Raw genomic sequence first — 12,287 nt, forward strand, 5'->3', positions numbered from 1 at the left:
ATATGGCAAGACAATGAAGTGGTATGACTGTCAAAATAGCCAGTTTTTTCAAATATTTGAATACTTCGAGGGCTTCTGGCACCGGCAAAAATGAGTAAAATTAATAAGATTGAGCCGTTTTGATGGAACGTAGGAAAATCCAGACTGCCGAAATTAAATATTGAATGGCACGGCATAAAGTATCCCTTGACTGAAGGGGGGGAAGGAAGGCTTGTAGGGCGGCGACGACTATAGCGCGCGCGCGCGCACACACACACACACGCACACACACACACACACACACACACACACGCTTATATATATATAATTCAGGGAAAAGTTCTGTTGAAGTCGATTTCGTGCATATATGTAGTTGAAGCAACGAAGGGGCACACTTACGAAAATTGCATATTTAATGGTTGAACGTTTCGGCCGTGGCATGGCCTTCGTCAGGAGATATATATATATATATATATATATATATATATATATATATATATATATATATATATATATATATATATATGTGTGTGTGTGTGTGTGTGTGTGTGTGTGTGTGTGTTTTGATGTGGAGCGCCTTGCAATTCGGCTCAGAGGACTGTATCGACCGCCCGAACTCACCATTAAAGTTGGTCACGTGACAAATGGCGTAGTCGTTGTATTGACCATGTGGCGGGGACTTTCCGCAAGGAAACTGCTGAAAAAAGAGAATCAGTCACAAATCTTCAATTTCTGAGGAAGTCTAAACTTGGAGTCGCAAGCGATAGTGATATTACAGACAAATAAAAGTACAAAAAGAAGGAAATACATATGCGCTGTAAGACTGTAGAATAGCACTCCTTGTGATATTGAGTTTGTTGTGTGCCCTATACTGGGCCGTCCTACATTACTAAATGTGATTCTACTACAAGACAGTCGGTTTCGTCAAAACTCTCACAGGGCACAGAAGTCATGTTTGGAACGTTTACTGTTACTTTGCTTTACTGGTGCTGATAAAACCAACTTTTAGCTGTGCCATGAAACCAACTTTCTCTAGAAATAAACGAATATTTTATTGGTGTTCTCTAAATAAATGCATATATTATCTTAAATGTATGTTTCGGTCCTTCATTATTGTGCCGATTGCAAACAGGTAGAATAAATTGGCACTTTGGAAACGTCTCTTCAAATTTAAGTCTGCAGGTAAAGGATTAAAGATGTGTGAATACAAAGAAATTAGCGTAGCTACCACACAGAACACTAGTGGCCTTGCTTCGTTGACAACCTCAGGCACTACAGCACTGCGCTTACCCAGAAAAGTGCACAAAATACACGCGTCTTTGATATAACACTGCAGCCGTAATGCACAGCTAAATGGATGAAAATTAACTGGTAACCTATAAAGGAACCAGTTGTGAAACTGCATCAATTCAGGAGCAGGTAGCTTCACGCTCAGGTGGATCGTGAGACAGTACGCTCTGCCAAGAATCATAGTCGAACAAGGGTGATGACTGTCATCAACAACGCCTTAGGGAAATGCGTGCAGCAGTATGACAATACCTGCTTTCTTGTTATTGCTCATGTCACATCAACCGATACATCGGGATTAAATAATTAATAAAAAATTGGAGAGATAGGATTGACCGTATAAGGCACTAATGGTAATAAATCACCTCCAGCGCTTGTCGAATGGGTGCCGCAGGGCTACAGCCTGCCGAGGAGAGACCGATCTCCTCCTTAAAGGGCCCCCTCACCAGGCCCCCTGGCAAATTTTAGTTGGAAGTTGTTACGTGTCCTCTAGGAGCGTTCTGCCGCAAAAAGTTTTGAAATCGGCTTAATAACAGGCGAGATAGAAATATTTCAGTGCCGCGAACTCATGATTTCAGGAGAGCTCGACTGCCAAGCAAACAAAGAAAGACACCAAGGAAAACATAGAGAAATTTACTTGTACTTATTCGCACATTCTGCCTGAAGGCATCAATGTTGCCGGATTCGAGACCCTTGGAGTACGTGATTTTTCTGGGTGAAGGCAACTGGTCAATAAATCCGCACATGCTACCTGAAAGCATCAATGCTGCCGTATTCGAGACCCTTGGAGTACGTGATCTTTCTGGCTGAAGGCGACTGGTCAATAAACCCGCACATGCTACCTGAAGGCCTCAATGTTGCCGGATTCGAGACCCTTGGAGTACGTGATCTTTCTGGCTGAAGGCGACTGGTCAATAAACCCGCACATTCTACCTGAAGGCATCAATGTTGCCGTATTCGAGAACCTTGGAGGACGTGATCTTTCTGGCTGAAGGCGACTGGTCAATAAACCCGCACATGCTACCTGAAGGCATCAATGTTGCCGTATTCGAGACCCTTGGAGTACGTGATCTTTCTGGCTGAAGGCGACTGGTCAATAAACCTGCGCATGCTACCTGAAGGCATCAATGCTGCCGTATTCAAGACCCTTGGAGTACGTGATTTTTCTGGCTGAAGGCGACCAGTCAATAAACCCGCACATGCTACGTGAAGGCATCAATGTTGCCGTATTCGAGACCCTTGGAGTACGTGATCTTTCTGGCTGAAGGCGACTGGTCAATAAACCCGCACATGCCACCTGAAGGCCTCAATGTTGCCGGATTCGAGACCCTTGGAGTACGTGATCTTTCTGGCTGAAGGCGACCGGTCAATAAACCCGCACATGCTACCTGAAGACATCAATGTTGCCGTATTCGAGAACCTTGGAGTACGTGGTCTTTCAGGCTCAAGGCGACCGTTCAGTAAACCTGCACATGCTACCTGAAGACATCAATGTTTCCGGATTCGAGACCCTTGGAGTACGTGATCTTTCTGGCTGAAGGCGACTGGTCAATAAACCCGCGCATGCTACCTGAAGGCATCATTGCTGCCGTATTCGAGACTCTTGGAGTACGTGATCTTTCTGGCTGAAGGCGACTGGTCAATAAACCCGCACATGCTACCTGAAGGCCTCAATGTTGCCGGATTCGAGACCCTTAGTATGTGATCTTTCTGGCTGAAGGCGACCGGTCAATAAACCCGCACATGCTACCTGAAGGCATCAATGTTGCCGTATTCTAGAACCTTGGAGTACGTGGTCTTTCAGGCTCAAGGCGACCGTTCAGTAAACCTGCACATGCTACCTGAAGACATCAATGTGTCCGGATTCGAGACCCTTGGAGTACGTGATCTTTCTGGCTGAAGGCGACTGGTCAATAAACCCGCACATGCTACCTGAAGGCCTCAATGTTTCTGGATTCGAGACCCTTGGAGTACGTGATCTTTCTGGCTGAAGGCGACTGGTCAATAAACCCGCACATGCTACCTGAAGGCCTCAATGTTGCCGGATTCAAGACCCTTGGAGTACGTGATCTTTCTGGCTGAAGGCGACCGGTCAATAAACCCGCGCATGCTACCTGAAGGCATCAATGTTGCCGTATTCGAGAACCTTGGAGTACGTGGTCTTTCAGGCTCAAGGCGACCGTTCAGTATACTTGCACATGCTACCTGAAGACATCAATGTTTCCGGATTCGAGACCCTTGGAGTACGTAATTTTTCTGGCTCAAGGCGACTGGTCAATAAACCCGCACATGCTACCTGAAGGCATCAATGTTGCCGTATTCGAGACCCTTGGAGTACGTGATCTTTCTGGTTGAAGGCGACTGGTCAATAAACCCGCGCATGCTACCTGAAGGCATCAATGCTGCCGTATTCAAGACCCTTGGAGTACGTGATTTTTCTGGCTGAAGGCGACCAGTCAATAAACCCGCACATGCTACGTGAAGGCATCAATGTTGCCGTATTCGAGAACCTTGGAGTACGTGGTCTTTCAGGCTCAAGGCGACCGTTCAGTAAACCTGCACATGCTACCTGAAGACATCAATGTGTCCGGATTCGAGACCCTTGGAGTACGTGATCTTTCTGGCTGAAGGCGACTGGTCAATAAACCCGCACACGCTACCTGAAGGCCTCAATGTTTCCGGATTCGAGACACTTGGAGTACGTGATCTTTCTGGCTGAAGGCGACTGGTCAATAAACCCGCACATGCTACCTGAAGGCCTCAATGTTGCCGGATTCAAGACCCTTGGAGTACGTGATCTCTCTGGCTGAAGGCGACCGGTCAATAAACCCGCGCATGCTACCTGAAGGCATCAATGTTGCCGTATTCGAGAACCTTGGAGTACGCGGTCTTTCAGGCTCAAGGCGACCGTTCAGTATACTTGCACATGCTACCTGAAGACATCAATGTTTCCGGATTCGAGACCCTTGGAGTACGTAATTTTTCTGGCTGAAGGCGACTGGTCAATAAACCCGCACATGCTACCTGAAGGCATCAATGTTGCCGTATTCGAGACCCTTGGAGTACGTGATCTTTCTGGGTGAAGGCAACTGGTCAATAAACCGGCACATGCTACCTGAAGGCATGAAATTTGCTGGATTGGAGACCCTTACAGTACGTGATCTTTCTGGGTGAAGGCAACAGGTCAATAAACCCGCACACGCTACCTGAAGGCATCAATGTTTCCGGATTTGAGACCCTTGGGGTGCGTGATGTTTCTGGGTGAAGGCAACTGGTCAATTAACCTGCACATGCTACCTGAAGGCATGAAATTTGCTGGATTGGATACCCTTGCAGTACGTGATCTTTCTGGGTGAAGGCAACTGGTCAATAAACCCGCACACGCTACCTGAAGACATCAATGTTTCCGGATTTGAGACCCTTGGTGTGCGTGATGTTTCTGGGCGAAGGCAACTGGTCAATTAACCTGCACATGCTACCTGAAGGCATGAAATTTGCTGGATTGGATACCCTTGCAGTACGTGATCTTTCTGGGTGAAGGCAACAGGTCAATAAACCCGCACACGCTATCTGAAGGCATCAATGTTTCCGGATTTGAGACCCTTGGAGTGCGTGATGTTTTTGGGTGAAGGCAACTGGTCAATTAACCTGCACATGCTACCTGAAGGCATGAAATTTGCTGGATTGGATACCCTTGCAGTATGTGATCTTTCTGGGTGAAGGCAACTGGTCAATAAACCCGCACACGCTACCTGAAGGCATCAATGTTTCCGGATTTGAGACCCTTGGAGTGCGTGATGTTTCTGGGTGAAGGCAACTGGTCAACTAACCTGCACATGCTACCTGAAAGCATGAAATTTGCTGGATTGGAGACCCTTGCAGTACGTGATCTTTCTGGGTGAAGGCAACTGGTCAATAAACCCGCACATGCTACCTGAAGGCATCAATGTTGTCGGATTCGAGACCCTCGTTATAACCTCCTTATAACTGGTGTATGTAGGCGGTGAAGCTCGCCTCCCGAAATCATGGATTCGCTGCACTGAAATAATTGTATCTCGGCTATTAATGAACCAATTTGAAAAATTCGTGCGGCAGAACGTTCCCTAGAGGGCATGTAACAACTTCCAGCATATAACCAAAATTTTTTATGTGGCCTGGTGAGGGGCCTTTTTTGCAGAAAAGAAATGTGCCGATTATATTGCGCATAACTTTTAAAATGTCTTGCGTGAATGATATCAGCGTTCCCTATAAGTCCACTTGCTACTTAGGTGCAAATATTTTATTGCGAAGCAATACTACTTTAGGTCGCACTTCAGCCCGTTCCGTGGCGAGGCGGTGGTAGGCACCATTGACCTTTAGCGTGACCTCGCTGCGTGACGTCACACCACGTAACCTAGAGTGACGTCACACCAGCTGTGTAAAAACGGGGCCCCATCTCACGCCGTCGCGAGGCGAGGCGGTAGCCACCAACGGCGGCCTAACTCCCGCTCCTCTCACCAGGGGCGCTACGGTCGGTATGACGTCACACCAGCTGTGTAAAAATGGGGCCCCATCTCACGCCGTCGCGAGGCGAGGCGGTAGCCACCAACGGCGGCCTAACTCCCGCTCCTATCACGAGGGACGCTACGGTTAGAGTGACGCCACACCAGCTGTATAAAACAGCTCCGCTCCTCTCGCCAAGGAAATCACACTATTGCTTCGCAATCACCAGGCTTAACCAAGCTAAGCCACGGCCGTATTTTTTATGCGAAGCATATTACTAGAGCTCAACCCAGCTCCTCAGGTGCGGCGGTGTCGCCTTCAATGACCCCATGCCATACCACGTGACACCGTGACGTCACGACAGGGGAGAAACGGGGCTCCAACTCGCGCCGTCGCTCGCGGCGTCGCCTTCAAGGCTGACCACGTGACACCGTGACGTCACGACAGAGGAGAAACGGGGCTCCAACTCGCGCCATCGCTCGCCGTGTCGCGGCGGTATATAAGCAGCTGCGCTTGTTTCTAGGTGGCTTTGGCTCAACTCTTGCAAGATGGGCTGGGTGGGAATCGAACCAGGGTCTCCGGAGTGTGAGACGGAGACGCTACCACTGAGCCACGAGTATGATGCTTCAAAGCGGTACAAAAGCGCCTCTAGCGGTGTTGCCTTAGAAACTAGCTGTTTCTAAGGCTCAGGTGTGCGTCGCTTGCTCAGGCGCACATTTCGTTGCCGCGCCGAACGCTGCGTTGCTCGACGCTCACCGCGTCCAATGCGGGGCGCGTAGTCGCTGCGCCGTAGCCCATTGTCTTACACCCCTTGGCGGGTCGACGGGAACGCTGTCGCGTTCCACTCTTGAAGGCGAAGCAGAGTAACGCATGAGTTGTTTCTTCGTCTAGCCGAACCAAATATAGCCAAGCAACAGCAGTTCACCAGGCTAAACAGTGGTTCAACAACTAAAACAAAGGCTAGTATGCTTCGCATCCTGGGCTTAACCTTAGCTAAGCCACAGCCATTTTTTTACTTATAAACTGCATGAAACGTGCCTTTCAACTATGCAATTCTGCCTGACGAACACGTCATGATATTCCATGTGCAATGCCTGAGTGGCTCCTCTGGCACACACCAAGCGCATGCCGCATGCCGTTAGAGCGTGCGTCTCCTGGCAATGAAACGCAGACCATCACCGTTTCTATGCACGCTCTGCAGACACCCACGAGCAGACTATGCTCATATTCTCTATTCATGCCCGAAACACTCCCCCCCTGCCTCTTGGCACGTATCTAGTCCGCAGCTGTGGGAGGCTGCTTTGGCCAGCTCGGAGCCGGATGTCCAGCTACGGCTAACGATCTGGGCAGCGGAAGTCGCCGCCAGGCGTGATCTGGTGGCCACGACCGGCAGCCTGAAGGCCACCCACGGAACGGCGGCATCTTAATTTTTTTTTCTTTTTTGGCCTTCATTAAATAAAGTTTATACCACCACCACCTGTCATCGGCGTCGCAGACGAAACCAGCTTTGTCGTCTGCATCCTAGACCAGCAAGCTTGGGCACACGTCGGAGAAAAGCTGGTGCTGACGCAAAAATAAAAAAAAAATATTTCACAATAACAAAGTAATTCTTTTGTTTTGTAATTTCTCACATGCATACCAGACATGTGAAGCTATCTAATGATGTATCACATATATTTTTATGCCAGCCAGCAAAACAACTTTTTTAACCTTGAACACGAAGCTTCTAGCGAAAATTAGAACATCACCGGTTTCTTTTTTCAGGTCATCTGCTGCATCGTGAACGCGTCAAATATTTTTAGGCTGTTATGTAAACATGACTACCACTCTATATTTAATTTGTGCCTTCCAGATTTTCTTAGGTTCCGACAAAAATGTTCTAACTTGGCAATTTTACTTGGTTTTTCCTGTGCCAAAAGCCCAAATATTCAAACATTAAAAAAAATTTGCAGTCACATCGCTTCATTGTTTTGCCACATACCATCTGAACTACCGGATCACACAACGGGCTTAAAAAAACTGTTGAATTGTGCTTTGTAGCTCACCTGGACAAGAAAAATAAATTTAGCCAAAATGCTAGAAAATATTTGACAAGAAAATTAAACGCGGAGAAAGAGTTCTCAAGTTCAAGAAACCCGTGGAAATTTTTTTTAGCTATATTTGTGACGGTCGAAAAAATGCTGGCTGATTTGGCGTGGAAGGACCCATGTGTGACACCGGTCATTCAATATGTGGCAAGCAAACTCTTACATAGGCTATAGGCTCCCGTGCGTTTGCTTGGGAGCTGGTGCTTCTGCGTAACAACCGCAGCTTTTTGGCTCTAAAATCATTCGGAGCAGTCCTCATTTTGACTGGCTTCTTTCCGACCTATGATCTGATAAGGACAGTTATCCCTTCTATATTTTATGTTCGCATGGAAACGAAACTTCACAATTTTGAATAGTGAATTCTCGGATCGAATACGAGCAGAATAGCAAAGATTATTCTATTCGTATTCAAAATTTCGAATGTTGGCTCACCCCTAGAAAAAGCTTAGAAGCACAGCTCTTCGTCGCAAAAGAGAGCTGCTGCAATGTGGGGACTGGTTTCGCTGCCATTCAGCAACTCAACGTGTCCACAAGCCTAACAAAAATTTGGAGGACGGTTAAGTTTCACCTTTAAGAGTGGAACACGATAGCATTCGAAGGCCCCTGACTGCTTTTCATGCTTCCCGGCAAGTACAGCTTATGTAACCTTAACGTTCACCGGGAAACGCTTGCGACGAACGCTATTCACGAAGGCAAGCTTTCTGGCAGAAACGCGGCCTTTTGCGTGGGTCCATCTCCTGCTATTTTTTCGCACTTTTAATATTTCAGTCTGATAAGAGCTACTCAAAAAGATATGCTCTGTGGGTGTTTTTTTTTTTTTTTAATCGTTACATTTGTTTGTGGGCTGCCGTTCTGAAAATTCCGAGGAATAACTTTGTAAAGAATGAAAGGCAAGATATGAGCAACTTTGGTAGTAGAAGAGTGGTTGGGTATGCGTGGTTGGGAATTAGGTACGAAATATTTTTGCCACGGCGACGCCGGACGCCGGACGCGGGTCGCCGACGCCGTATTTTCTTCGGCACGAGGCCTTTAACGCGAGTCTTTTAATAAATGATGGCAGCAAAGACACGTCATCTTGTTAAAAAATTTCAATGAAAACAATGCTGGCGTTACGCGCAAAAATTGTTAAAGTTACTGAAACGAAAGCTCGCGTTGATACGTGGCAGTGCACTGGTATAGTGTTTGCCAGCCTCCACGGAACTGTTTGCCGATCAGTAATGATTGAAATACAGTAACTGTTCGCAGAAACGTCAGCCTAACACATATACTGGCTATAAATTTGAGGGAAAAAGGAAGACGAATTATTCGTCCTGGTGTTGTTCTAATAGAGTGCTGTTGTCACTATATATATATATATAGTACAAAGTTCGACGAAAAAGTGTCAGGCGAAGGTGATAAATGGCTAAATAAACTGGCACTCACCAAATGTTCAAAAGGAAATAAAACATAAAATGTTTTATTTTCTGCTGAAGATTAGGTGAGTAGCAGCTTATTTGAATATATATATATATATATATATATATATATATATATATATATATATATATATATATATATATATATATATATATATATATATATATATATATATATACTTCTTTATTTTACCCACGCCCAATTTAGCGAAAAAACATATAGTATGTAATGATTTTCTACGCCAAAATACATGCCATGTTTTATGTTAACCATTAATATTCTGCAAAAAGCGAGGCTTCTAATTTTCTGCGAAAGCCGGTCTGCAGTGGACACCATACAATATGTGACAGTTCCTTTGTGTCATGACGTGCTAGGCGAATGATTGGTGCTAATCCAGCCTTTCGGGATTATGCGACATACAGCCATTCTTAATATATGCTTTGCCTCAGATAGCCAAGTATGTCAAAATAATATGACACAGAAAGGTGTCGTGAAAGTCTTCGCCTGTAACGCTTTCGTTGAAATGACTAAATTGTGACATACAGCTTTGTACATTGAAAATTGAAATTGTGGGGTTTTACTTGCCAAAACCACGACATGATTATGAGCTCCACTGCAGGGGGGGGGGGGGGGGTGACTGCGGATTAAGTTTGGCCCCATTTGTGAACCATGAGCCAGCACCCAGCTGGCTCATGGTTCACGGGCGCTTTTGCATTTTGCCTCCATCGAAATGCGGCCGTCTTGGCCGGGGTTTGACCCCGCGCCATCGGGTTTACAATCGCAACGCTAAATCCGCTGCGTCACCAGAAGGATATATATATAACTTGATATATAATATCCAGTGGATGTCGTTAAGACGTCCATAGCGAAAACGTGGTATGAGCCAAGTACGTTCAGTGGAGGTCTCTCGCATGATCGTTCTGTTGTACTTTTTCTGTTTCCCCATACTGCGGACATACCCGGCTTGTGCGTGATGGACACGCTCTGTCTGTCGCATGGTCATATGCTTCCTCTGCAGCTCGATTGTATACTATACATTATCGTAGTCGTACTTGCGCGCACTAAATTATCGAACCGTTTTGTGGCTTACAGACATATGTGTGCCAACAGTACATATATTACATCCCAGGGAGCGCTATATGTAATGTCTTGCAAAAAAATTGTTATATTGCGCGAAATGTTGAGCCAGCGGAATCAGATACGTGCTTCCGGCACGCACGTGCACTTAGAGTAAAGTGGGCTTTCCTCTTATTCTAGAACCGGGCACTGGTGCGTGTCCAACTGAACTTTAGCAAAGTCGGCGCTCCAGGATAAATGCGCGATGATTGATGCACACATGGGCAGGAGCTGCAACAGATTTGGGTCGTTATTTGTGCATGCCATAAAACATAACTTTTCTCATACATGGAAACCGACGCAAGTAAACCTGTGGTATAGTGCGACTGCTGTTTTGTGGGCAGAAAAAGAGTGTGGGTGGGAGGAGAGGTGTCTATGTGCGATATGCTTTGTGCGTCCATGGGAAAATATCCGGTTTTGGACCTCTTCTAGTTATCAATTTTGTCGCGAGCGCTGGGACTGCATTTGGAAGTCACACAGACGAGGTACTTCCACTGGGAAGCTCTGGCTCAGACCTGTGGTTGCTCGTTGCTGCTGCTGCTACTTCCATTGTTCGTGTAAAATGTGTTACCTGCGCACTTGAAATGGCCGCAGCGAATTCACTATTACGACACAAACACTGGACTACAGCTGATATTTACTTGACGCCGGCCTCTACAACAGGCACAGACCCCACAATTGCTGTGCATGCAACCACTCATCCTCTAATATTGCACTGGTGGATGTAGACGTGAGATACCGTCATATTCTCTTGATTCTATTAAATTTTACTTTGTATTGTGCTGAAAATGAATAAAAATTGCTTCTGTTGGGGGGTGAGCGAATACCAACTTTTTCTAATACGAATCGAATGCGAGTAGCAAGAATCAAATGTCGAATAGTCAAACCTTGACACATATATTCACAGCAGAGATATTTGTTTCGGTTTAATTAAGTACCACGCCTGTACTCAGTAATGCAAAAACAAAAAGAATGCAGCTTACTATCAGGGACAACGTATCAATTTTATACTAGATTACTAATTAACATTGAAATAAACTGCACAAGTAGCCTCTCAACATATTTAGAGCCTTGTTGTAAACAATCCATCCAAGAATAAATGGCTGCTGTATACAGGATCTCCAAAAACGTTTAATAAATAATTGCCGAAAAAATAGCAGAAGTTGCTGAGCATTGTGATGTCATCATCATCGTCATAATCAGCCTCATAAAGTATAAGAAGTTCACCGCAGCACGAAGGCTTTCCCCCAATAGCGATCCCCAATTACCCCTGTCTTGCTCTAGCTGGCATTCGGTAACTCTAATGGTACCCCGGTTAATCTGCCCTACGCTTCACGTGGCCTGTCCGTCTCCATTTTTTTCTCCTAATGTCAACAAGAATATTGATTATCCCTTATCTGCTCTCTTATCCGCACCGCTGTCTTCCTTTCTCTTACCGTTACGCCTAACATTTTTCGTTCTATCGCTCTTTTGCGCGCTCCTTTACTTGTTCTCGCGAGCTGCTTTGTTAACGTCAAGTTTCAGCTCCGTATGCTAGCACCGGTATCACCGATTGCACACTTTTCTTTTCAATGACAGTGGTAGGCTCCAAGTCAGGATTAGGTAATGCCTGCCGTATGTATTCCAACCCATTTTTTTTCGTCTGTAAGTTTTTTTCTCGTGACCAAATTCCCCTGTGAGTAATTGACCTAGATGAAGATACTCTTGCAGAAACTCAAGAGGCCGGCTGGCGTTCAGAAATTCTTGTTTTCTTGCCCGGCTTATTGAACATTACCTTTGTCTTCTGTCTTCTGCATGTTAAGTCCCTACATTGATGATGATGACGACGATAAGCATCACTATTCGTCTTTATTAACTTAACGTTCCCAGGGTCTCTCGACAAGCAACAACTCTTGTATCTGTCACACGAGCACTCTCGGT

The 12,287-nt window shown here is 45.9% G+C and overlaps 1 protein-coding gene across 1 annotated transcript in view; it reads left to right on the forward strand.

Annotated features, from left to right (window-relative positions):
* The first annotated feature begins 3,191 nt into the window (after positions 1-3,191).
* Positions 3,192-12,287, forward strand: part of LOC126526316 (intraflagellar transport protein 56-like) — a 69,488-nt gene continuing 60,392 nt past the window's right edge. The window contains exon 1 of the mRNA XM_072284076.1: positions 3,192-3,236. Coding sequence (XP_072140177.1) covers positions 3,192-3,236 — 45 coding nt within the window. The remainder of the gene's footprint in view (positions 3,237-12,287) is intronic.

The sequence above is a fragment of the Dermacentor andersoni genome, chromosome 8 (genome assembly GCF_023375885.2).
Source record: "Dermacentor andersoni chromosome 8, qqDerAnde1_hic_scaffold, whole genome shotgun sequence".
Taxonomy (NCBI): Eukaryota; Metazoa; Arthropoda; class Arachnida; order Ixodida; family Ixodidae; genus Dermacentor; species Dermacentor andersoni.